We start from the raw sequence: 27,954 nt of genomic DNA on the forward strand, positions 1-27,954 counted from the left end.
TGTATGTGTTGGGTACAGAGATGGGGTAGTCATCCAAAAAATCCTGTTAAAAACTATTATTGCACACAGTCCATGCAACATATTTTATGACTTTTGACACATTTTTACTCCTGAACGTATTTAGGCTTGCCATAATGAAGAAGTTGAATACTTATTGACTGAAGACATTTCAGCTTTTCATTTTTAATTCATTTGTAAAAAAAAAAAAATGAAAACCATAATTCCACTTTGACATACTGGAGTAGGCACAGGTGAATCTGGGTGATTTTCCCCCAAAAATAAGGTGATTCCAAAATGTCAAAATAAGGCATGATCTGAGTATGAAATGTTGCTCACTGCTTTTATGGCAATAAAGGCATTTAGGCATTCCTTCAAAACAATTAGATGTGGGTAAAGTTTACTGTCAAAAACATGCCCAAATCCTATGGGAAATGTATGGATACTGATTATCAAACCTTTTATATTTTGTGAGATTGTGAATTGTTTGTAGGTATAAAATAGAATACAGAGTTAACAGTCCAGTGGTCAAATATAGATCAATTCTAGAAATGGCCTTACAAAAATAGAAAACGAGACCCCCTATTACGATCAATAAACTTGACTTTAATTATTATACCTAATCCATCAGCTACTTGTAATCACTTCATAGTAGTGCTATGTGGAAGCCTCAACTATATTGGCGACACTCCCAACACATAAAATTACTCGCTAGATCGGTGAAAAATACAGTAGGAAGACCATGGTGAATTCCCTCAAGTGCTTTTTGTTATACAATCGACTCTCGCAGGTTGTCTATTGACTCACGGCTACACAAATAGGGGGTGACCTCTACGGGGACCACCAAGAGGTTTGGCCCAGCAGGCTCCGGCCAGGTAGGTTCCAGCCCTGTGGGCTCCGACCCTGATGGTTGTGTTTGCTCGGGGAGGTCCAATGGCGGATCAGACGTCACAGGGGCTGAGCGTAACACCACCTCACTGGTGACCTCAACGGGGACCACCAAGAGGAGTGGTCTGCCAGGCTCAGGCCTGGTGGTCTGTGTTTGCTTGGGGAGGTCCGATGGCCGATTGGACACCAGAGGGACCGATATGGGTTGTGCTCGCAACCCAGCCAATTCCATCTCTGCGGCAAGGTCCAAGTCGCTCCCATAGAGCACGTTCATCTTTCGCACCAGAAGTCCCTCTCTCTCCGGGGGCTCCTCGTTCTGCTCCCGCCTTATCTGCCTCTTGGAGCGGCGCATGAAGGAGGCATGCAGGATGGAGCGCTTGAGCAGGTGCTTGCGGTAAGCCCGCTGGATGATCACGGCTGCTGCCTCCTCCTCCTTGCGCCGCAGCGTGGTGGTGATGGGCTCATAGGAGTCTGTCGTGGGGTTGTTCATGTTGAACTTGGCCTCGATGCTCACCTTCATGGCCGTCATCTCCACCCCTTCGCCCAGCACCTCCTGGGTGACGGCCAGCAGGATGTCCAGGCAGTGAATCTTATCGCCCGTGACCAGGGGAAGGTCCATCGAGATCAGCTTGATCCGGTTGGGCTTGGCGATACGCAGGGGTTCCTGCAGGGTGTCACAAAACTCTGACAGCTTGGCGTATTCGATGAACTGCGTGCCCTCAAGGTCGAACTTCTCCCAGGTCTCGTCGAACATCACAAAGTCATCCTCGCACAGCAGGTCCCCGCTCTCCTCTTGGGCCGTGTTGAAGTTCTCCAGGATGATGGCGATGTACATGTTGACCACCACCAGGAAGGACATGATGATGTAACTGCAGAAGAACATGATACCCATGCCTGGGTTGCCGCAGTTGCCCCGAACGTCCGAGCCCGGGTTCTCAATGTCTGGGTCGCAGTCTGGAGGACCGCTGTTTAGAATTGGCAGCAGAAGACCATCCCAACCCGCAGAGGTGGTGATCTCAAACAGGCAGATAATACTGCTGCCGAACGTCTGGAAATTGAAGATGTCGTCGATGCCCGCCTGTTTTTTGACATAGGCAAAGTTGGACATGCCGAATATGGAGAAGATGAACATGATGAGGAAGAGCAGGAGGCCGATGTTGAACAGGGCAGGGAGTGACATCATCAACGCAAATAACAGCGTCCGAATGCCCTTGGCACCTTTGATGAGACGCAGGACCCTGCCTATCCTAGCCAGCCTGATGACCCTGAACAAGGTGGGTGACACAAAGTACTTCTCTATGATGTCCGACAGCATTATACCTGAAGGGAAATTAGATAAACAATGGTTAATGACCAATCACACCTCTCCATCTACTGTCGAAATAACTAATCTTCAATGCTTTTCAGTGTGACATTTTTCAATTGGAATTTGGTTTACTTTCTGAATTAACTTGATTTTAAATGGAATTGACCCCAACCCTGTTATAACTTGTCTATGACTTATCCTATGTACAGTATACAATAAGGTCTACAGTGTAAAGAATCTTGAGGTACATACCCGCGACGGACAGGATGACCACGACAAAATCAAAAATATTCCATCCGATGGTGAAGAAGTAATGGCGAAGGGCAAACATCTTGAGCAGACACTCGCCGGTGAAAACGACGATGAAGGCCAGGTTGATCTTGTAAAGGACGTTTTCCTTCTCCGCACTTTGGTCGTCCGTCTCCACCATCATGGTGACCATGTTGAGGCAGATGAGGACCATGATGAAGATGTCAAAGAACTGCTGAGTGATGAAGTCAAACACAGCGCCTTGAATCATGTTCTGTAGGGGCCCGAGGGTCACATGAAAGAGAGAGCGAGGGAGACAAACACAAATTTCATTAGGTGTGTTAAAGCCAATGTTGTGTAGAACAGGTTAAGATGGGTCAATGATGATGTCATGGCAAAGTCACGCATTTTAATGTCACTGTGTATGTGGTATACTCAGAGCAGGACTTGCAGACTCTAGTCCCATAACATAATTGAATTATTACTTGTATATGAAATGTATCACACAATCACTGGTCGAAAGATTGACATTGAAATTCTATACATAAAAAATGCACTTTCAACACAAAAGAGCATTGATCAAATTATGTAATCCCTATAATCAGCAATTTATTTATTGAAGGTGCTTATGTAGAGTAAATTTAGTCTTGGATTAGAAAGATGTAATGAATCTTAATACTAGAGAGTAGCATAAGAGTGTGGCTATAACCGAATGCCATTTATGTGTTGCATACCGTAGGCCTTGGGATAGGCTTCACTGGCTTCTTTGAGCCAAGTTTCTTCATGGCTTCATGATATTTCTTCTGCTCCTCTGTCATAAAGATGTCGTCACCAAAGTGCAGGATCAAAATCAAATCAACAATTATTCTGGGCATTTACATGTATATACAGAGGGGGGGAAAGTATTTGATCCCCTGCTGATTTTGTACGTTTGCCCACTGATAAAGAAAGGATCAGTCTATCATTTTAATGGTAGGTTTATTTGAACAGTGAGAGACAGAATAACAACAAAAATATCCAGAAAAAACGCATGTCAAAAATGTTAGAAATTGATTTGCATTTTAATGAGGGAAATAAGTATTTGACCCTTTCTCAATCAGAAAGATTTCTGGCTCCCAGGTGTCTTTTATACAGGTAACGAGCTGAGATTAGGAGCACCCTCTTAAAGGGAGTGCTCCTAACCGCAGCTTGTTACCTGTAAAAAAGACACCTGTCCACAGAAGCAATCAATCAGATTCCAAACTCTCCACCATGGCCAAGACCAAGGATGTCGGGGACAATATTGTAGACCTACACAAGGCTGGAATGGGCTACAAGACCATCGCCAAGCAGCTTGGTGAGAAGGTGACAACATTTGGTGCGATTATTTGCAAATGGAAGAAACACAAAAGAACTGTCAATATCCCTCGGCCTGGGGCTCCATGCAAGATCTCACCTCGTGGGGTTGCAATGATCATGAGAACGGTGAGGAATTAGCCCAGAACTACATGGGAGGATCTTGTCAATGATCTCAAGGCAGCTGGGACCATAGTCACCAAGAAAACAATTGGTAACACACTACGCCGTGAAGGACTGAAATCCTGCAGCGCCCGCAAGGTCCCCCTGCTCAAGAATACATATACATACCCGTCTAAAGTTTGCCAATGAACATCTGAATGATTCAGAGGACAACTGGTGACAGTGTTGTGGTCAGATGAGACCAAAATGGAGCTCTTTGGCATCAACTCAACTCGCCGTGTTTGGAGGAGGAGGAGGAATGCTGCCTATTACCCCAAGAACACCATCTCCACCGTCAAACATGGAGGTGGAAACATTATGCTTTGGGGGTGTTTTTCTGCTAAGGGGACAGGACAACTTCACCGCATCAAAGGGACGATGGACGGGGCCATGTACCGTCAAATCTTGGGTGAGAACATCCTTCCCTCAGCCAGGGCATTGAAAATGGGTCGTGGATGGGTATTCCAGCATGACAATGACCCAAAACACACGGCCAAGGCAACAAAGGAGTGGCTCAAGAAGAAGCACATTAAGGTCCTGGAGTGGCCTAGCCAGTCTCCAGACCTTAATCCCATAGAAAATCTGTGGAGGGAGCTGAAGGTTCGAGTTGCCAAACGTCAGCCTCGAAACCTTAATGACTTGGAGAAGATCTGCAAGGAGGAGTGGGACAAAATCCCTCCTGAGATGTGTGCAAACCTGGTGGCCAACTACAAGAAACGTCTGACCTCTGATTGCCAACAAGGGTTTTGCCACCAAGTACTAAGTCATGTTTTGCAGAGGGGTCAAATACTTATTTCCCTCATTAAAATGCAAATCATTTTATAACATTTTTGACATGCGTTTTTCTGGATTTTTTTTGTTGTTATTCTGTCTCTCACTGTTCAAATAAACCTACCATTAAAATTATAGACTGATCATGTATTTGTAAGTGGGCAAACGTACAAAATCAGCAGGGGATCAAATACTTTTCCCCCCACTGTAGGTATATATCAAGATGAATTAAAACTGTACATATTCAATCTCGATTTCTGATTTGTAGTCAATCTGCGATTGGTACATACATTTTTGGACTTTTAAAATAGTTCTCTCGAAGAGTATCTGGACAGTATACAGTGCATTCAGACCCTTTGACTTTTTCAACATTTTGTTACATTACAGCCTTATTCTAAAATCCTCATCAAATAATACCCCATAATGACAAAGCAAAAACAGTTTGACATTTTAGCACATTTATTAAAAATAAAAAACAGAAATACCTTATTTACATAAGTATTCAGACCCTTTGCAATGATACTTGAAATTGAGCTCAGGTGCATCCTGTTTCCATTGATCATCCTTGAGATGTTTCTACAACTTGATTGGAGTCCACCTGTGGTAAATTCAATTGATTGGACATGATTTGGAAAGGCACACATCTGTCTATATAAGGTCCCACAGTTGACAGTGCACATCAGAGCAAAAACCAAGCCATGAGGTCGAAGGAATTGTCTGTAAAGCTCCAAGACAGGATTGTGTCGAGCCACAGATCTAGGTAAGGGTACCAAAACATTTCTGCAGCATTTGAAGGTCGCCAAGAACACAGTGGCCCCCATCATTCTTAAATGGAAGAAGTTTGGAACCACCAACACTCTTCCTAGAGCTGGCTGCCCGGCCAAACTGAGCAATCGGGGGATAAGGGCGTTGGTCATGTAGGTGACCAAGAACCCGATGGTCACTCTGACAGAGCTCCAGAATTCCTCTGTGGAGATGGGGGAAACTTCCAGACAGACAACCATTTCTGCAGCACTCAGTAAAAGGCACATGACAGCCCGCTTGGAGCTTGCCAAAAGGCACCTACAGACTCTCAGACCATGAGAAACAAGATTCCCCTGTCTGATGAAACCAATATTGAACTCCTTGGCTTGAATGCCAAGGGTCACGTCTGGAGGAAACCTGGCATCATCCCTACGGTGAAGGATGGTGGTGGCAGCATCATGCTGTGCCGATGTTTTTCAGCGGCAAGGACTGGGCGACTAGTCAGGATCGAGGGAAAGATGAATGGAGCAAAGAGATCCTTGATGAAAACCTACTCCAGAGCGCTCAGGACCGTCGACTGGGGTGAAGGTTCACCTTCCAACAGGACAACGACCCTAAGCACACAGCCAAGACAACGCAGGAGTGGCTTCGGGACAAGTGTCTGAATGTCCATGAGTGGCCCAGCAAGAGCCCGAACTTGAACCCGATCAAACATCTCTGGAGAGAAAATAGCTGTGCAGCGACGCTCCCCATCCAACCTGACAGAGCTTGAGAAAATCTGCAGAGAAGAATGGGAGAAACTCCCCAAATACAGATGTGTCAAGCTTGTAGCATCATACCCAAGAAGACTTGAGGCTGCAATCTCTGCCAAAGGTGCTTCAATAAAGTAGTGAGTACCATAATTTCCGGACTATTAAGCGCACCTGAATATAAGCCGCACCCACTGAATTAAATTTTTTTTTTTTTTTTGAACATAAATAAGCCGCACATGTCTATAAGCCGCAGGTGCCTACCGGTACATTGAAACAAATGAACTTTACACAGGCTTTAACGAAACACGGCTTGTAACAAAAAATAAAAAAAATAGCAGTAAGCTTTAGTTATCTTTTTGCACTGAGTCAATTCCTCACGCTGCTGTTTCCAACGTCTTATCATCGACTCATTAAGACCAAGCTCCCGTGCAGCAGCTCTATTTCCTTTTCCAACAGCCAGATCAATCGCCTTCAACTTGAAAGCTGCATCATATGCATTTCTCCGTGTCTTTGCCATGATGAGGATGACAAAATGACTACCGTAATCAGAATGATGGGAAGTTTGAGAGCGCTCAATTTAATCTAAACAGTAAACAAAAAAGTTGTTTGACCGTAACCCGTTTGGCAATTTATTTGGTCTAATGAAAGCTTCATGCCGCCAAAAAACTGAGCACGTCACAGAATGTGTTTTTTTGGAGAAAAGAAAATTGAAAGCGGGTAAAATCCATATATTAGCCGCGTCATTGTTTAAGCCGCGAGGTTCAAAGCCTGGGAAAAAAGTTGCGGCTTATAGTCCGGAATTTACGGTAAAGGGTCTGAATACTTATGTACAGTAAATGTTTATTTTTAATACATTTGCAAAAATGTCAAACTTTTTTGCTTTGTCATTGTGGGCTATTGTGTGTAGATTGATGAAGAGAAACTATTTAATACATTTTAGAGTAAGGCTCTAAAGTAACAACGTGGAAAAAGTCAAGGGGAATGCACTGTATATCATTTTATTAATGTCCACTGTAATTGAGTTAATTCTTTTGTGACTAATAAATTGTATAAGTTGAATTGAGTAAATGCATTCCTCGCTTTACAGAGTAATAATTTGATTAACTACACGCATATAATTTAGTAGGTCTATTGGTAGTTGTTATTTACACTATACACATAGCATATGCTTGGGTACCACATTGACATCTCTGATGTTCTAGCATTCATGAGGCAAGCACAAGCTATTTGTATCTAGTCTCTTAATAATTGCATAACGGTGCAAGTTAGACATGTTCATTATTGTCATACTGAGAGGTGGTGTAAGGCTTGCTACCTTGACTCGATTCCTCCAGAGACGTACACGGCCTGTTGCATTTATTCACATAATATGAACGTAGTTTACTATTATATTCAACATCATTTCTACATAATGGTTGGATCATATTCCAAACCTTTACAAAATGGTGACTCATCCAGTTGTTGGGGATTTCTATATCCAACTACATATCCATCATCTATTAGTCACTTTATTTACTAGTAACAAAAAAAAAGAGAAGGTGCTTATCTTTTTCTTTTGCTGGTTGAAATTGTCAATAATAACACCAATGAAAAGATTGAGGGTGAAGAAGGAGCCGAAGATGATGAAGATGACAAAGTAGATGTACATGTAGAGGTTGATCTCATACGAGGGCTGCTCCTCCACCTAGGGGACCATAAATAGTGTCGCTCGTCAAACAAAAACCCTCATTACTTACAACAATTCGACTACCACCAATGTGTCCGGTAACACTTTAAAATGACTTTCCTGAATAAGTATGAATCATATCTGACTAACTGTATATAACTATACACTTTTAATAAAAGCATTTTGAAGCGTTACAATTCACAAGCATTAATCACATTTATGATCATTTATAAAGAATGTATACACATTTTTCAATGGCTTACTCATTAAAGCTATGACTTTTGTATTCTGTGGTAATAACTGCTCCCCAAACCAAATGTTTATATTACAGTATCTTATATTTCTATAAGTACATACTTCTCGAGAGTCCACTGCAGCATACATGATGTCCATCCAGCCTTTAAATGTGGCCTGTAGAGAGACAGGGCACTTTTTTTCAGATATTTTTGAGTACACCAACACCCTCAGAGAAGGAAACAATATTAAATACTTTAGTAGACCAGGGGGTGACCAAGTCTCTTCCTTCAGAGCTACTGGGTATGCAGGCATTTGCTCCAAACCTGTTGTTACACACTTGATTCAGTTAATCGAGTTCCTGGTGAGCAGCTAATTAGTCGAATCAGGTGTGCTAGAGCAGGGTTGGAGCAAAAGCCTGAAGGAGGAAGGGTAGCTCTCCAGGAGGAGGATTGGGTCACAGCTTGAGAACCAGCGCACAGCACCCATGCATCTCAGAAACCCTGGCCCTCACCACTTGCAGCAGAGAGAGGTAGCCCAAGCCCACGTTGTCGTAGTTGACTTTGACGTTGATCCAGCGGGCTTCCTGGGTGGCGTGCTGCAGTGCAAGGCAGTCGCTCCTGTTGTTGACCTCGGTGATGGGGAACAGCTCCTCCGTGGTGGTGTTGATGCAGCGGTAGAACTTTCCGGCAAACAGGTTGACCCCCATGATGCTGAAGATGAGCCAGAAGATGAGGCACACCAGCAGCACGTTGAAGATGGAGGGGATGGCGCCGACAAGAGCGTTTACCACCACCTTCCTCCCATAGACAGGACACAGTGCAGTCAAAACCATTAAAGTCACCTCCATTACAATAGTCAGCCATGACCACTGCAGTCACCACCGCCCAATAGTAAGTCATGCTCCCTGCAGTCAAAATAGTCAGTCATGACCACTAACATCACCTCTGTCACAATAGTCAGTCATGACAATACACTTGTCACAATAGTCACCTCCGTCACAATAGTCAGTGATGACCACTAACACCACCTACATCCTAACAGTCAGTCATGATCACTTACATCACCTCCATCGCAATAGTCATAGCTAACCACAGTCAACTCTGTCACAAGATGTCACTGTCAGAGATGTGTCACTGTGTGTATGCGTTTAGGATTGTCTGTATCAGCATTTCTGTCAGTGTGTCTGTTGATCTGTCTTTCTGTGTCTGCGTGGATATTTAAGTGAGTATGTACTGATAGGTTTGAAACAGTTACTCACCCTCATTCCCTCAAATCTTGACAGGGCTCGAAGTGGCCTTAGAGCCCTGAGTGTTCTAAGAGACTTGATTGGTCCAAGTTCAGAGTAGCCCATCCAGTTAGCTCCTAAAGTGACTAAGGAAACCTGAGGCAGGATTGTAACGTCATTGTAGTCACCCAGCATCTCGTTATATGCTTGTACGAATGAAGAAAACTTTACAAATTGAAGGTCTTGTATTTTCTGCCAAGCAGGATAACACAAATATCAATTACTTGCGGAGAATACAAGGTAACACAAATTTCAATGTCTTCCTTGATTTTCACGTTCATGTATTATTGAGCTTGCCCACAACAGTGATAATAGTTGTAACATTGCTTAACCCACGTTTCATTCTGTGTAAATATCACTCCAAAAACAATTCAACGGAAACTTACATCCACAATTAGGAAGTCCAGCCAACACCAAGCGTTGGTGAAGTAGGTCTTGAAGCCGTACGCCACCCATTTCAAGAGCATCTCAATGATAAAGACATAGGTGAAGACTTTGTCTGCATACTCCAGGATGATTTTGATAGTTCTTCGCCTCTCAATGTAAATATCCTCAAAAGCCTATCAGAAGTGAGCCAAAGAAAATGGATCTCAATATAACTAGTGGCCTTCCCAGAGAATGTTATAAATATAATACAAAAATAATAATATAACTATGAAGTACACTTTGAATACATTTATTTTTCAGGTGAGCCAAGGTCATCAGGACAAAAGTCGAATAGCTCGGTAATGGAGTATCAACTATAAATAGGTCAACGACCAGGGACTCACTCACCAGAGCTCCACTGCTTAGGAGGATCATGAAGACTATGAAGGTCTCAAAGTAGTCGTGTTCCACGATGGTGAAACAGGTCCTGCGGAGGTTCCACCACTTCTTGCCTCTGCCCTGAGAGACGTCAAATGTCAGACACGGCCATCGCGCGATACAGCCTGAAGAGAGAAAGAGAGAGAGAGAAAGAGAGAGAGAGAGAGAAATGCCAACATAGTGTTTTTGTATGCTTCATTTGGACTGTTTCACTTGCCCCTGAGGTGCTGTCTGTGTAGCATAGCCTACAGTCTAGCCAAGTGCTGAGCGAGTTGGACAATCCCGCAAATAAAAGATGTGACGAATCATAGCAATCACTTTACTGACATTATTAAGACGTGACTCCAAACTCTTTGGTCCCACCTTACATAAAATAGAATATAGTAACTCTCTCTCTGTGAATGCTGATGTGCCAACGTGTGTGACATGGGACAAAGTTTACAGATATTTCGAAAAGTAAATTATACATCAAACACTTGATATTAGCGTTGCATTTTTGTAATTTAGTAACAATACATTGTAAAGACCATGAAAATCAGGAAACCCAACCCAGATCTATTTAAGCAGGGGACACTATTTCCTGTGTACCATCAGTGAAGCAAGCTTCTGGTTCCTCTGGCTCTGGCTCCTCCTCTTCCTCCTCTTCCACAGGCTCTGGTTCAGGTACATAGTCCACCGTGCTGCACACCGAGGACTCGTCACCCACTGCACCAAACAACTATGGATGGGGAGGAGAGAGACTGAGTGGCTGAGACAAAATGTCAGCCACAAGTTCAGGATAGGAGAGAGAGGAGAAATCTAACTCATGTAGGATTGTGAACTCGGATTGAAGAGAACCACCAAGTGAGATTTGTCCTGATTCTTGTACTTGTTTGCTTAAATATCCAGGTAACACTTTACATGGTATACTTAAAAGATTTATGAAGGGTTTATAAGTAGTTTATTAACTGATAATTATTAGTTCATAGATAAAGCAGAGTACAATTATCATCTTCAGTTTGCCATCATACTGTACCTTTATGTGATCACCATGTCCATTTTCTTCATCTGATGTAAAAGACCCACTGTCATCATCATCATCGTCCTCAAAGTCCGGCTCCCCCTGGGCAATGGGCACATTGAGGCTCATCTCGCCGTCTGCCTGAAGCCCGTCCACACAGTTGGTCATCCCGTCGGCCATTTTGGAATCCTGGCACGTGTCTAAGTGGTTTAGTGCAAAGGTCTCCTTTTCGGGGTTTCCTTCGATCCCCTCACCCCCTTCCTTGTCCCCGGTGGCCTTTTTGCCCAGTAGCTGCAGGACCATGTGGCGGACAAAGGATTTTACCCAGTCGATGCCCCAGTTGATCCTGCCGATGGCAATCTGGAGGTTGTTCATCTCACCGTCGTCATCACTGGACAGGTTGTCTCCACTGAATGAGCTGAGCAGCAAGGCCAGGAAGAGATTCAGCACCTACAGGCAGATAGAGGTGGCAGTTATCGTTGAAGGTTAGAGAAAAGGTCTCTGACAGGGCAGTGTGGGGAATCTGATCCTACTTTACTCCCAGCTACTCCCAGCCTTATGCGTTTGTATGAGGGAGGTGTCCTGGGAGAATTAAAAGACAGCCAAAAGACAGATCTATTCTATTCTGCTCCTTGGCTTAGTGACTTACTGCGAGCTTACAGGCAGCTGAGCGAAAAATGGTCATCCTTCCACTCTCCTCTCTACCTTCTCCTCCTCTGTATGCACTGCTAAAGGCACTTTCTATCACTCTAAATTTCAGGCTTCTGCCTCTAACCCTAGGAAACTATTTTCTACCTTCTCCTCACTCCTTAATCTTCCACCCCCTCCCCTCTGCGGACGACTTTGTCAACCACTTTGAAAAGAAGGTTGACAACAGCCACTCATTAAATCAGCCTACTGAGTCCACTGGTCCCACTCACATAGAACTACCCTACGCCTTGACCTCTTTCTCCCCTCTCTCTCCAGATAAAATCATGCGTCTAGTGAGGTCTGGCCCCCTAACAACCTGCCCACTCAACCTCATTCCCTCCTCCCTTCTCAAGACCATCTATGGATACCTTCTCCCATTCCTCATCAACTTATCGCTGACCATTGACTGCTTCCCCTCGGACTTCAAAATTGCCAGAGTCAATCTTCTCCTCAAGAAATCAACACTCGACTCCTCTGAGATCAAAAATTACAGACCAGTATCCCTTCTATCTTTTCTTTCCAAAACACTTGAGCGTGCTGTCTCTGACTAACTCTCTCGCTATTTCTCTCAGAACAATCTTGACCATAACCTGTCAGGCTTCAAGACGGGTCACTCAACCGAGACTGCTCTTCTCTGTGTCATGGAGGCTCTCCGCCAGTTTTGTGTTCGAGACCACCTAAAGCGGGACCGATTCAAGACAAAGACCGGAGCAAATCGAGTCCGAGTCAAGACCAAGACCGGAGGGGGTGAGAACGAGTCAAGACCGAGACCAGGAGGGAGACAAAGGGTCCGAGACCAAGCCATGGCTGAGACCAGAAAAAAAAAAAAAGAGTCCAATTCAAGACCATGATTGTAATGTTGTCAAATCATCACCATAAGAAGAGTTTGAAATATCCAGTATTTCTGTGTTCATATTTCAGAAGAACATATGGATTCTTTAGACATTAAGAATGATGAAGTGCTGAATGCTGGGGGAAAATAGAGCCACTCTACAAATTATTACTAACCCAAACACCGTGGGGAACATTGAGTGCCTCCTATAATAATACTTCTAATTGCATTATTATTTTCACTGATGTTCTGATTTAATCTATTCAGTTTTTGTTGGAAAGGGTTAACACTGAAGAGAAAAAAAGATCCAATCAGGATTTTTCTTTAGTGGTCTCTGGGGAGATAAATCTAGCTAGCTAAGTCAGCCATTGGCTACCAAAAAACGTATGGAAACTTTTGCCTTCTCAAAGGCCAACAGGTCATTGCGCAATAGCGAGCAGTAGTTTTCCAGTTTATCCACGGTCTAGTAGGCTAGGTTTGCAGTGGCTGCAGCAGGTGTTATTGAAGAGGAAATTGTTGCCAATTTGTTAGCTTCTCCCTTTTCAAGAATAACTTTCAACAAGTTGAGTTTCAAATTATCATAATTTGGTGAGTGGAACTGTTTTTTTTTTATTGCAGGGTGCTTGCTGTTATCCATCTCTTTGAAAATAACTTGCTGCATTTAAACTTTTTTTGCAATGGGAAGTAATAGTTGTACATTTCGATTAGGAGATGCTTAGCCTCATGGTTGTGTGTTAGTATTCTTTTGAATAGGCAACTACCATGGTCTTGTAGTGGATGTGAGCTTCGACTGGAAGCCAGTGGAGTGTGAGAAGTAGCGGGGTGATATGGTAGAACTTCGGAAGGTTGAAGACCAGGTGGGCTGCATCGTTCTGGATAAGTTGCAGGGGTTTGCTGCCCGCTCAGCCCAGTTCAAGCTCTTCCCTGTCCTGGCACCCCAATGGTGGAACCAGCTTCCCCTTGAAGCTAGAACAGCAGAGTCCAAGCCCATCTTCTGAAAACATCTGAAACCCTACCTCTTCAAAGAGCATCTTAAAAGATTGCCTTTCACTCGCACTTAATAGCTACTTTATTAAGGAAAATGTGCTTACACTGACTGTGATATCTGGTTGTCCCACCTAGCCATCTTAAGATGAATGCATTTACTGTACGTCTCTCTGGATAAGAGCATCTGCTAAATGATTAAAATGTTAATGAGAGAGAGAGCGAGAGAGAGGCAAACCTACACTTTTTTCACGTGCCTCCTAAACAGGAACGTTTGGGACGCACATGTCACCAAGCCTCATGCTGTAAAATAAAGTTTATCCGTTTAATCATAAACCTGGGCGTCTCGTATACATAACACATATAAAGTTGATGTCGTTCTGTGGTGACAATATAATGTTGTCTGCGATTCTTTTGGAGGTGGCTATCTTTAGTGTCTAAACCGCGTTAGACCATATCTGGGTTCTTATTTCTCAGATTAAGATGTAGATCATGGTTACATGGTGGACTGGGCAATGCTGATCTCTCTCATTCCTCTGTAAGGAGCTGTGAATCAGCCAGAGGCCCTGGGAAAGGGCTGAGAGGGGCAGAAACCCAAGGCCTAGGGGGTTAGCGGCACAGGGGGCTCGAAAGGGCTAGAAATGAAGGGCTATGGTAGAGGTGGATAGGGCTGTGGAGGGAATCACAAAGTGTGTTGAGACATATGGCTGACAACGGGCTAACATAACACCACAAAGAAAAAAACGCCTTGGGGGGGGGGAAACTGGACTGAGAATGGTAGAAGTAGTCTCTTGGAGCAAATACAGGGCTTGTAGGAGAGACATCGGGGGAGACAGGCTGGAGGGGAGCAGACAATAAAGAGTTCAAATCGAGATGATGACCAACCATAAAATACATTGTAGGCTGCCACTCAGAGCGGCCTATTGTTACTGTGCTCGTAAGTCGCAACTGTACTCAAAGGAACATCCCCCATATTCCATACAGCGCGTGTTCGTGTGATGGGACATTTGATTACCTTCCCTATCAATTAGTGATGCATTCTGCAGACGTCTCTCTCTCTTGGATCTGATCCCCGAGCCCCTCTCGCCGGGCGCCGCTCAGCTGTCCGTGTTTGTTCCGTCCGTGCCAGGGGGCTCACTTAAGCTGGGTCTTAGCAGATACCCAAGGTCAGAACCACTGTTTGCTGGCTCAAGTCATTTGACTTAAATAGATAGAAGCCCCCCTCCCCCGATGAATAAATGGACTGTTAAAATAGAATGACTCAAAACACCATCATTGTGTAGTAAAACCATGAAATGTAATGCACCTAAACTGAGATCTGGTGTTTGTTTGAATGTAAACTCAATGTGTATTATGATACACTGAATGAATTTACTCTGAAACATCCAAAGTGGTTCTTCAATCTGAATAATTGTGTTTTTAAGAGGGTTGTGAAAATATTTTGGGGGGTTTTAGGGCATGTACAATGCAGCATCAAAACACAAACAATATGTTTTGGCAGACTGTGTCTCTCATACAAGGCTTATGTAAGTTATAGTAGAGGTAATGTGAAAAGTGGGCCTTCATCACTGGTTTTCATGTGAGAACTGTTCAGAATTCTCCCATTCTAAGGTATGGAGGTGGAGAGAGGGCATTAGTGGAAGGTGTGCCCTCTAGCAAACTCTATAGTTAAGTATAAAAACAGGCAAGTTTTCAGGCACCTCCCCTGTATTCGGACACATATTTAACCCCTTATTTTTGTTGGCACCAAACTACCTCCATACTTCCATTAATTTGAATGGGTAACAAATGAACAAAAGCGGAGAACGCCATTGTGTTCATGAGTCTCCAATTTCCATAGTGGTCATAATAGTTTCTCTAGGCCAAACCGTTCGGACGCTACAGATGTTTTTGTGAGAAGACCGTGGTCTCATGGTCTGACAAACACCGCTGTAGCTCGGCAACCTTCCACCGCAGATGCGAAAGGCCGACGCGGTGGATTGAGACGCAGCGCAGGCAAAAAAACTGATATCTCTACGTTAAACTGACGGATTTGGATGGGGATTTTTGTATTATGTTACTTAGATTCTTAAGGATTTTAACTAAACTTTTTGTAATTTACCAAAAAGCTAAATAAGCATGATACGAGTTGAAATAAATGTAAAAGGCTTTGAAAATAAAAAGCTTGTATTACACTTAGTGCTCCGTTGCCATTTCACAGAGATACACTTGTTTTTGTGAGAAATCTTCAAAAGAGAACAGGAATTTCTAATTAATATGAGAAACGTATACTAAAATACTACATGTCATGTCTCAAAATCGATATCCGTCTTACCTCTATATATTGTTTTATGTCCTGTGAATTCAACAAGAATGATGAGTTCATCGGGAAAGTGAGTATGTCAGGTAGCCAGTAGCCTTCATTCTTTCAGAATCCAGCCTAGCTGACATTACTCAGTTTTCCATATTTTTGACCACTTTTTTCCTCTGGCCTCCATTGATTTAATCACCATAATTCTGACTGTGCTTTGGCAAAGTGGGTGGGGTTATATCCTGCCTGTTTCGCCCTGTCCGGAGGTATCGTCGGACGGGGCCACAGTGTCTCCCGACACCTCCTGTCTCAGCCTCCAGTATTTATGCTGCAATAGTTTGTGTCGGGGGGCTAGGGTCAGTCTGTTATATCTGGAGTATTTCTCCTGTCTTATCCGGTGTCCTGTGTGAATTTAAGTATGCTCCCTCTAATTCTCTCTCTCTGAGGACCTAAGGACTACCTAGCCTGATGACTCCTTGCTGTCCACAAGTCCACCTGGTCGTGCTGCTGCTCCAGTTTCAACTGTTCTGCCTGCGGCTATGGAACCCTGACCTGTTCACCGGACGTGCTACCTTGTCCCGGACCTGCTGTTTTTTCGACTCCCTCTCTACCACACCTGCGGTCTCTAACTCTGAATGATCGGCTATGAAAAGCCAACTGACATTTACTCCTGAGGTGCTGACCTGTTGCACCCTCTACAACCACTGTGATTATTATTATCTGACCCTGCTGGTCATCTATGAACATTTGAACATCTTGGCCACTGACTGTTATAATCTCCAACCAGCACAGCCAGAAGAGGACTGGCCACCCCTCAGAGCCTGGTTCCTCTCTAGGTTTCTTCCTAGGTTCCGGCCTTTCTAGGGAGTTTTTCCTAGCCACTGTGCTTCTACATCTGCATTGCTTGCTGTTTGGGGTTTTAGGCTGGGTTTCTGTACAGCACTTTGTGACATCGGCAGATGTAAAAGGGCTTTATAAATACATTTGATTGATTATGATCGAGACATGAGTTTTGGACCATTGGTTTTCTTAGAGGATTACATACACAATTAACATATTATTTGACCCATTGATCAAAAGATTAGCTTTTAATTGGACACTCTACATTGAGGTAAAAAATGTGTTCTTTATGAATTTACCTGTTACTTTAGGAAAATAAATCAAGAAGGCAATATTCTTGTAAATGTTTGTTTTGCTTTTTATGCACTTTGAGATTTTTAAATATAATTTTTTACCCCTTTTTCATGGTATCCAATTGGTAGTCTTGTTCCATCGCCGCAACTCCCGTACGGACTCGGGACGCCCGCTTAACCCGGAAGCCAGCCGCACCAATGTGTCGGAGGAAACGCCATACACCTGACGTGTGCATTCCGCCCAGCCCACCACAGGAGTCGCTAGTGCGCGATGGGGCAAGAACATCCCTGCCGGCCAAACCCTCCCCTTACCCGGACGACGCTGGGCCAATTGTGCACCGCCCCTTGGGTCTCCCGGTCGCGGCCGGCTGCGACAGAGCCTGGACTTGAACCAAGATCTCTAGTGGCACAGCTAGTACTGTGATGCAGTGCCTTAGACCAGTGCGCCACTCGGGAGGCCTGCACTTTCAGCATTTTTTTGTAATGAAAAATGAAGTTAAATAAATCATTATTAACCTACAGCTCACTTTGAGCAAATTCTGATTTTTTTTGACAGCCCTAATAAAAATGATCTGGTATATTGTGATGTTCTGTAATATGATTACGGGATTCGTAGACAGACACTACTGATAGTGGTTGGCTTAGATGCCTTGGTATTGCATTGAACCACAAGTGGTGGCTAAGACAATCCACTCCACCTATTATGGGGTGCAGGATGGGAGGCCCTGTCCCTGTCATTACTCCTCATCTTCCAGAACAAGGACATGCAGATGAGCTGTTAACAGCTGATCACACAAGCACAATATTTGCGGCGTGAGGCCAAATGCATTTCCTCTCTCTGGTGGTTATTAATAGAATCAAGCGGAAATGGCTATTCTCATCCCGACGAGCTAACAAAAGCACTGGGGACTCGCGCCAACACTAACATGGCTTTTTTTGTGTCTCACACCCCCTCAACCCCCATCCAAGTCTCCTGCTGCCTATGGCTACTGTGTCTTCCAGGCAAACGGCACATAAACCAAGACACTACACTGTTAAAATGAAGTGCATTTTAACACTAAATCTAGTGGCAACTGAGCTGCCACCACCTTAAAGGAGACGAGACCTTAACTTTACTGAAGTATTGAAACACTTGGTTGTGAAGGTATTGGGACAGATTTAAGGTGTACTGAAACATTCATCCTGATGTGTTCTGAAACATGACAAGGTATGTTGTAACGTCACATAATCAAGACTTGTGCAACACCTTGCCAAAGACTGGAGAACTAACCCAGAAAAAGGTTGAAAACACCATTATGGCGTTTCAACTCCTGTCTAGCGCAGAATTAGATCCCTCCTGGAGATTCCAAATACTGTAAATGGGAGTGCCTCCTCTTATTGTACAGTGGTTCTTCCTTTAAAAGTTGCAGTGTACTGCAGCACAGCATGCGGGGTGCCACAGAATTCTATGGCATGTTATTTAAGTGTCAGCCATTGTTGCCAGAATGACGCAATTTACCACAATCTGCCACCATCTACCACAAACGGTCGCAGCATAAGTTCAAAACTTTTAAAGGAAGAACCACTGTATATTCCCTACTCTAATATGGTTTGTTGATTAACTCCTCATTGGTAATTCCAAAAGGTCAAATGTATTTTTAGTCGTTACGCGCTTCAGCACTCGGCGGTCCCGTTCTGTGAGCTTGTCCCGTTCTGTGAGCCTACCACTTCACGGCTGAGCCGTTGTTGCTCCTAGACGTTTCCACTTCAGAATAACAGCACTAGCAGTTGACCGGGGCAGCTCTAGCAGGGCAGAAATTTGACAAACTGACTTGTTGGAAAGGTGGCATCCTATGACGGTGCCACGTTGAAAGTCACAGCTCTTCAGTAAGTCCATTCTACTGGTTGTCTATGAAGATTGCATGGCTGTGTGCTCTATTTCATACACCTGTCAGCAACGGATGTGGCTGAATATAGCCGAATCCACTAATTTGAAGGGGTGTCCACATACTTTTGGCCATGTAGTGTGTCTGTTCTTGGCGTCTCTAGGGGGACAAAAATAGACTCGCCATCAGCTGTGTGCACAATATCTCCTGGATTGACTGAGCATTACAATACTATAATCGTTAGGTCTGCAGAGATTTCGAATAACTGTTACTGAGATTTACAAGTTGACAGTATTGACAGATGTTCACAGTTGGGGACTGCGTGTGTTGTTGAGAGGCATTATCTAGGATCTCTAGAATGTTCACTATACTTAAAAGATTTATTGTGCCCTCACATTGAATATCTATTTATACTTCCATACAACCCTAATTAAAGGGATAGTCTTTACGTAACCAGATAAGACAGTGTCTGTCCTATATTTGAGAGATATAAGTAAGCTCAGGAAAAATATATATATATTACCTGTATACATGTGTAAATTCCCTATTCACTACCATACATTTTTCAGCCTGGTACTAGGTTACCTTCAGACGAGTCTTGAGGTTTGAGCGTCGTAGAGCAAAACAACTGATATGTACGTATTTGAGAGCATCTCAGCTTTCCATAGTGGGTCATAATATAGTTTCTTGCCAAAACCGTTTGGACTCCAATTTTCGGGACATTTCCTGGTCTGACAAACACAACTGTAGCTCTGCCACCTTCCATCGCAGATGCGGAAGGCCGACATCGGCGGATACGGTGGGTTGAGACGCTGATATCTCTAGCATAAACAGACTGATTTTGAAGGGGATTTCATTTATTACGCAAATTAGATTTTCACACAGGAGTGGGCTTCGACTCTATGGTGAAACAGCAATGGCCGTTTGCGATATTTCAACAACAAAGAAGTTAATGAAAACAACAAACACTGTTTTTTTCCCCTCTGACATTGCACATGCAATAGAAGAGCACAATATGCACTGCAATTTTTTTGACCATGTTCCGTGACCCTCCTGAGCTCGGTAACAAAAACAATAAGAACGTTGGAGGGGCGTCCGTGGTGCTATTTCCCACTACCGTGGATCTCAGCTTTAAGGATGAGGATTAGGTTTAGGGATTAGGGTTACAGTTGGGTGTCTGCTGCACTCACCACCAGGTTTCCGATGACCATGACCATCATGAAGACCACCAGGCACATCCCGGCTCCGGCCACCTCCATACAGTCCCACATGGTCTCGATCCACTCCCCGCACAGGATGCGAAACACGATGAGGAATGAGTGGAAGAAGTCGTGCATGTGCCAACGCGGCAACTCACAGTCGGTGGCAATCTTACACACGCATTCCTTGTAGCTCTTGCCGAAGAGCTGCATGCCCACCACGGCGAAGATGAAGACGATGATGGCCAGCACCAAGGTCAGGTTGCCCAGAGCGCCCACAGAGTTGCCAATAATCTTGATCAGCATGTTGAGCGTGGGCCACGACTTGGCTAGTTTGAAGACACGCAGCTGCCTCCAACACATAGTACATCAACAGACAGACAACACACAAATTGCATTTTTCATGGCTTGATGTGCTCTTGATGCAAGTTCCTTGTTGTACATTGTCCCTGTAAACTAAATGACTACAATAAGGTTAATCTACGAATACTATTTCACAGACATGAATTGACTGGAAATCAGTGTGTCTTACCAAACGGAAAGACCTGAGAACGGACAGGCCTTGGACATTGGCTAGACCTAACTCCACCAGACTGAACGTGACAATGATACTGTCGAAAATGTTCCAGCCGACCTGGAAGTAGTAGTAGGGATCCATGGCGCAAAGCTTGAAGACCATCTCTGCTGTGAAGATCCCAGTGAAAACCTAGAGGGGGATTCATATATCAGAAATATAAACAAGTTGTCATTTTGATACATCATGTCAAAAACCATAACTCGGATGTTAAGAAATGTTCTCATCAACACAAGAAAAGACTAAGTAATATCCGATTCAAGCTAACATGACACCTGAAATTATATGCCACGCAGTTATAATAAGGAAGCTGCAGTAGCAATGCAAGTTTGGGCTAGCAATACAGCTAGCTTTACACACCTAACATCTACCTCTAAACTACCACTTTAAAAGTTGTTACCAGGTTCCCCACGGAGAGCATGTGGTCAAACTCTGGGCTCATGGGGTAGTGCTCCATGGCCATGAAGAGGGTGTTGAGCACGATGCAGATGGTGATGCCTAGGTCCACGAAGGGGTCCATCACAATAAAGAGCAACCACTTCTTCAACCATACCCAGGGCACGCAACAGTCCCACTTCAGGAAGGTGTCGGCAAACTTGTACCAGCCGGGCGGACAAGGCTTCTGGGCATCTTCCAGCTCTATTAGAAAGAGAGGGGAGGTTTAGATGACCAGTTCAATAATAACGTTTTAATAGAAACATAATAACAAACAAACATTTGTTTATATGATTTGGTATTATGGCTGAAAACTCTACAATTCATCCCTCTTGCCATTGTTATGAAGTAAAAAAAGACAATGAAACAAAGTTATCCAAGACTACTAAGACACCCCTAGAATATTGATCTGACATTCGAGCAAAATGTCCTGCTCTAAAAAGTGACAGGAGGGTATGAGTGGATGATTGACAGAATTAGGGACATTTGTCATTTATTGCCCTAGTTCAACATTCTTTGATTTTAAGAACATGCATTGGTGACATTCATGTGTCGTTAAATGTGTACAAATACGGGCAATCTTTCTGTTCTATACTAAAAACAAAAACAACAAGTAAATGAAATGCAACAGTGGGTAACACCAGAATTCATGCCCGTGGTGCCAGCCCGCCCTGGAAGGCTAAAATAGCTCAAGCTTAGCACCAAGAGGGCATGCAACTGTACATTAACAGGGCTCTCTCCCCCCTCACTCACATACACACAATGTGATTGGCTGTTCTGTGTGCGACAGACTTCAGACAATGCTACTGTAATGAGTGGTGGTGGGGGGGTCAGAAGGCCATGTCTACAACCACATGATAAGCTAGGCAATTACACTTCACATTAGAGCGAAGACTGCATCCACTCCCAACTAAGCCTAGTGTATTTCTAAACTTGCCTGAGGGACTTGACATGTCTCCTACTGTGGACGGTTATGTTTGTCTTAGGCAAGAAACAGACCAATGACATACAGTACATTTCATGGCATATATATGATAGTAGTTGAAGTAGACATAAAAACAAATATTTGCATGCATTACGAATGGATCTATAGGGAAATTTTTTCTGAAAATACACTGAACAAAAATATTAACGCAACATGTAAAGTGTTGATCCCATGTTCCATGAGCTGAAAGAAGATCACAGAAATTCTCCAAACACACAAAAGGATTATTTCTCTCAAATGTTGTGCACAAATTTGTTCACATTCCTGTTAGTGAGCATTCGATCCTTTGTCAAGATAATCCATCCAGCTGACAGGTGTGGCATATCAAGAAGCTGATTAAACAGCATGATCATTACACCTTGTGCTGCGGACAATCAAAGGCTGCACTAAAATTTGCAGTTTTGTCACACAACACAATGCCACAGATGTCTCAAGTTGAGGGAATGTTCAATTGTCATGATGACTGCAGAATGTTCACCAGAGCTGTTGATAGAGAATTCAATTTGTCTACCATAAGCCACCTCCAACGTAGTTTTAGAGAATTTGGCAGGACATACAACCGGCCTCACAACCGCAGACCACGTGTAACCATGCCAGCACAGGACCTCCACATCATCACCTGCGGGATCCCCTTTAATGGGAAAAACGAATTCTGATTGGCTTCCCTCCCAGGCCCATACATGGCTGCGCCCCTGCCCAGTCATGTGAAATCCATAGATTAGGGCCTAATGAATTTATTTCAATTGACTCATTTCCTTTTATGAACTGTAACTCAGCAAAATCTTTTCAATTGTTGCATGTTGCGTTTTATATTTTTGTTCAGAATACAGTTATCAATGCAGGGCTGCATTTTACTCTTCCCGAAAAAAAAATTCCTGAATTAAAATGATATCATTGTCATTCCTGATGATATCACAATGGTAATACTATCATTCAAGAATCATCGTCATCATTATCAGCATTTTCACAATTGTCGTCATCATAATCATGACCATCACTATGTGTCGCTCTCTTACCCTCCATGACGGTGGTGAGAACACTAACAGCACTCGCCGATCTGTTCTTCAGGCCTGGCTGCTCCAGGTGGAGCATGCTGTCCTCTTTGAACTCGTCCTCTGGAACCGACTGGGGAGGGGGGGTTAAGTCTCATCATCACTGGCCACTAAACATCTTACATGCTGTCTACACCGCGTGCGCGAGCGTTACAGAATGAAAGTACACACGCATGTTATTTAATCATTGCACTCACACCACTAGCGCGCGTTAGCGAGCGTCTGCGTAGCCGGGCGCTAAAATAGAACTTGGTTCTATTTGTGACGCTCAACGCGGTGCAAGTCCTGCCTCCCAAATCTCCGCATTGGTTTTTAGGAGCTTATGCCCATGTGGTTGATTGAAAGATGAACTGAGGTCTACACTCCAGTCGGTTGTAGTAGTGCAGGAAGGAGCTTAACATTCTATGCTAAGCTTGAGGGCAACTTCCACTGGAGAAACAGCAAATGCAGACTTGTTTACGCTGCTGTGCGTTTTGTTGCCGATCTTACTTTGCTACCTGACGGTTTTTTACTTTTTCATTACCGTATATTTTTACTTTTTCCCTCACTCAACTTTTCACCCCGGAGGTTTTATCTGGACATGGTTCGTCAGGACTTCAAACAGCCGAAGCTAAGTAACATTAACATGATGCCTTCTAATTGCAGTCGTTGTACCTATAATATACAGGAGAACGATCGCCTTACGGCAAGGATAGCTGTGCTGCAAGCCCAGCTTCAGACGCGATCGTTAGGCAAGGGTAATTTCAGTGTAGGAAAGGATGAAACAGCGTCTGTGCCACCAGTAAGTACAGATAGTAACGTTAGTATAAACCCCCTCGCACGGTCCCCGCAGCCGGACATCTTTCTCATGGCTTCTGGAGGGAAACGCTGTAGGAATGCTCAACCGGTGTCGCTTATTCAGCCGACAGAAACTTTCAACCGGTTCTCCCCATTAAGCGAGTCGGAGTCCGAGACTTCTCTGGTCTCTACTCCTCCCGTTGTGGGGTCTGAGACGCCGACGGCTCCCACCATTAGCTCTGACAAATTGAAAACCCTAGTCATTGGCGACTCCATTACCCGCAGTATTAGACTTAAAACTAATCATCCAGCGATCATACACTGTTTACCAGGGGGCAGGGCTACCGACGTTAAGGCTAATCTAAAGACGGTGCTGGCTAAAGCTAAAACTGGCGAGTGTAGAGAGTATAGAGATATTGTTATCCACGTCGGCACCAACGATGTTAGGATGAAACAGTCAGAGGTCACCAAGCGCAACATAGCTTCAGCGTGTAAATCAGCTAGAAAGATGTGTCGGCATCGATTAATTGTCTCTGGCCCCCTCCCAGTTAGGGGGAGTGATGAGCTCTACAGCAGAGTCTCACAACTCAATCGCTGGTTGAAAACTGTTGTTTTCTGCCCCTCCCAAAAGATTGAATTTGTAGATAATTGGCCCTCTTTCTGGGACTCACCCACAAACAGGACCAAGCCTGGCCTGTTGAGGAGTGACGGACTCCATCCTAGCTGGAGGGGTGCTCTCATCTTATCTACGAACATAGACAGGGCTCTAACTCCTCTAGCTCCACAATGAAATAGGGTGCAGGCCAGGCAGCAGGCTGTTAGCCAGCCTGCCAGCTTAGTGGAGTCTGCCACTAGCACAGTCAGCGTAGTCAGCTCAGCTTTCCCCATTGAGACCGTGTCTGTGCCTCGATCTAGGTTGGGCAAAATTAAAAATGGCGGTGTTCGCTTTAGCAATCTCACTAGTATAAAGACCTCCTCCATTCCTGCCATTATTGAAAGAGATTGTGATACCTCACATCTCAAAATTGGGTTACTTAATGTTAGATCCCTCACTTCCAAGGCAGTTATAGTCAATGAACTAATCACTAATAATCTTGATGTGATTGGCCTGACTGAAACATGGCTTAAGCCTGATGAATTTACTGTGTTAAATGAGGCCTCACCCCCTGGTTACACTAGTGACCATACCCCCCGTGCATCCGGCAAAGGCGGAGGTGTTGCTAACATTTACGATAGCAAATTTCAATTTACAAAAAAAAAAACAATGACGTTTTCGTCTTTTGAGCTTCTAGTCACGAAATCTATGCAGCCTACTCACTCACTTTTTATAGCTACTGTTTATAGGCCTCCTGGGCCATATGCAGTGTTCCTCACTGAGTTCCCTGAATTCCTATCGGATCTTGTAGTCATAGCAGATAATATTCTAATTTTTGGTGACTTTAACATTCACATGGAAAAGTCCACAGACCCACTCCAAAAGGCTTTCGGAGCCATCATCGACTCAGTGGGTTTTGTCCAACATGTCTCTGGACCTACTCACTGCCACAGTCATACTCTGGACCTAGTTTTGTCCCATGGAATAAATGTTGTGGATCTAAATGTTTTTCCTCATAATCCTGGACTATCGGACCACCATTTTATTACGTTTGCAATTGCAACAAATAATCTGCTCAGACCCCAACCAAGGAGCATTAAAAGTCGTGCTATAAATTCTCAGACAACCCAAAGATTCCTTGATGCCCTTCCAGACTGCCTCTGCCTACCCAAGGACGTCAGAGGACAAAAATCAGTTAACCACCTAACCGAGGAACTCAATTTAACCTTGCGCAATACCCTAGATGCAGTTGCACCCCCTAAAAACATCTGTCATAAGAAACTAGCTCCCTGGTATACAGAAAATACACGAGCTCTGAAGCAAGCTTCCAGAAAATTGGAACGGAAATGGCGCCACACCAAACTGGAAGTCTTCCGACTAGCTTGGAAAGACAGTACCGTGCAGTATCGAAGAGCCCTTACTGCTGCTCGATCATCCTATTTTTCCAACTTAATTGAGGAAAATAAGAACAATCCGAAATTTCTTTTTGATACTGTCGCAAAGCTAACTAAAAAGCAGCCTTCGCAAATGGAGGATGGCTTTCACTTCAGCAGTAATAAATTTATGAACTTCTTTGAGGAAAAGATCATGATCATTAGAAAGCAAATTACAGACTCCTCTTTAAATCTGGGTATTCCTCCAAAGCTCCATTGTCCTGAGTCTGCACAACTCTGCCAGGACCTAGGATCAAGGGAGATACTAAAGTGTTTTAGTACTATATCTCTTGACGCAATGATGAAAATAATCATGGCCTCCAAACCCTCAAGCTGCATACTGGACCCTATTCCAACTAAACTATTGAAAGAGCTGCTTCCTGTGCTTGGCCCTCCTATGTTGAACATAATAAACGGCTCTCTATCCACCGGATGTGTACCAAGCTCACTAAAAGTGGCAGTAATAAAGCCTCTCTTGAAAAAGCCGAATCTTGATCCAGAAATTATAAAAAACTATCGGCCTATATCGAATCTTCCATTCCTCTCAAAAATTTTAGAAAAAGCTGTTGCACAGCAACTCACTGCCTTCCTGAAGACAAACAATGTATACGAAACGCTTCAGTCTGGTTTTAGACCCCATCATAGCACTGAGACTGCACTTGTGAAGGTGGTAAATGACCTTTTAATGACGTCAGACCGAGGCTCTGCATCTGTCCTCGTGCTCCTAGATCTTAGTGCCGCTTTTGATACCATCGATCACCACATTCTTTTGGAGAGATTGGAAACCCAAATTGGTCTACATGGACAAGTTCTGGCCTGGTTTAGATCTTATCTGTCGGAAAGATATCAGTTTGTCTCTGTGAATGGTTTGTCCTCTGACAAATCAATTGTAAATTTCGGTGTTCCTCAAGGTTCCGTTTTAGGACCACTATTGTTTTCACTATATATTTTACCTCTTGGGGATGTCATTCGAAAACATAATGTTCAATTTCACTGCTATGCGGACGACACACAGCTATTTCAATGAAACATGGTGAAGCCCCAAAATTGCCCTCGCTAGAAGCCTGTGTTTCAGACATAAAGAAGTGGATGGCTGCAAACTTTCTACTTTTAAACTCGGACAAAACAGAGATGCTTGTTCTAGGTCCCAAGAAACAAAGAGATCTTCTGTTGAATCTGACAATTAATCTGGATGGTTGTACAGTCGTCTCAAATAAAACTGTGAAGGACCTCGGCGTTACTCTGGACCCTGATCTCTCTTTTGAAGAACATATCAAGACTGTTTCAAGGACAGCTTTTTTCCATCTACGTAACATTGCAAAAATCAGAAATTTTCTGTCCAAAAATGACGCAGAAAAATTAATCCATGCTTTTGTTACTTCTAGGCTGGACTACTGCAATGCTCTACTTTCCGGCTACCCGGATAAAGCACTAAATAAACTTCAGTTAGTGCTAAATACGGCTGCTAGAATCCTGACTAGAACCAAAACATTTGTTCATATTACTCCAGTGCTAGCATCTCTACACTGACTTCCTGTTAAGGCAAGGGCTGATTTCAAGGTTTTACTGCTAACCTACAAAGCATTACATGGGCTTGCTCCTACCCATCTTTCCGATTTGGTCCTGCCGTACATACCTACACGTACGCTACGGTCACAAGACGCAGGCCTCCTAATTGTCCCTAGAATTTCTAAGCAAACGGCTGGAGGTAGGGCTTTCTCCTATAGAGCTCCATTTTTATGGAATGGTCTGCCTACCAATGTGAGAGACGCAGACTCAGTCTCAACCTTTAAGTCTTTACTGAAGACTTATCTCTTCAGTAGGTCCTATGATTAAGTATAGTCTGGCCCAGGAGTGTGAAGGTGAACGGAAAGGCTGGAGCAACGAACCGCCCTTGCTGTCTCTGCCTTGCCG

At 43.9% G+C, this 27,954-nt stretch overlaps 1 protein-coding gene across 5 annotated transcripts in view; it reads right to left on the reverse strand.

The window, feature by feature from the left end:
- Nucleotides 1-326: 326 nt before the first annotated feature.
- scn4aa (sodium channel, voltage-gated, type IV, alpha, a) overlaps nucleotides 327-27,954 on the reverse strand; it is a 75,669-nt gene continuing 48,041 nt past the window's right edge. For all 5 annotated transcript variants that reach the window (XM_014158702.2, XM_045702577.1, XM_045702578.1 and 2 more), the window contains 15 exons: nucleotides 23,200-23,308; nucleotides 21,164-21,402; nucleotides 20,722-20,895; nucleotides 20,181-20,537; nucleotides 11,212-11,646; nucleotides 10,785-10,914; nucleotides 10,167-10,321; nucleotides 9,779-9,952; nucleotides 9,366-9,488; nucleotides 8,619-8,900; nucleotides 8,228-8,281; nucleotides 7,751-7,888; nucleotides 3,175-3,276; nucleotides 2,444-2,714; nucleotides 327-2,205 (listed from right to left, as the gene is read on the reverse strand). In XM_014158702.2, the coding sequence (XP_014014177.1) occupies nucleotides 767-2,205; nucleotides 2,444-2,714; nucleotides 3,175-3,276; nucleotides 7,751-7,888; nucleotides 8,228-8,281; nucleotides 8,619-8,900; nucleotides 9,366-9,488; nucleotides 9,779-9,952; nucleotides 10,167-10,321; nucleotides 10,785-10,914; nucleotides 11,212-11,646; nucleotides 20,181-20,537; nucleotides 20,722-20,895; nucleotides 21,164-21,402; nucleotides 23,200-23,308 (4,182 nt within the window). In that variant the 3' untranslated portion in view covers nucleotides 327-766. The remainder of the gene's footprint in view (nucleotides 2,206-2,443; nucleotides 2,715-3,174; nucleotides 3,277-7,750; nucleotides 7,889-8,227; nucleotides 8,282-8,618; nucleotides 8,901-9,365; nucleotides 9,489-9,778; nucleotides 9,953-10,166; nucleotides 10,322-10,784; nucleotides 10,915-11,211; nucleotides 11,647-20,180; nucleotides 20,538-20,721; nucleotides 20,896-21,163; nucleotides 21,403-23,199; nucleotides 23,309-27,954) is intronic.

The sequence above is a fragment of the Salmo salar genome, chromosome ssa19 (genome assembly GCF_905237065.1).
Source record: "Salmo salar chromosome ssa19, Ssal_v3.1, whole genome shotgun sequence".
In the NCBI taxonomy this organism is placed as follows: Eukaryota; Metazoa; Chordata; class Actinopteri; order Salmoniformes; family Salmonidae; genus Salmo; species Salmo salar.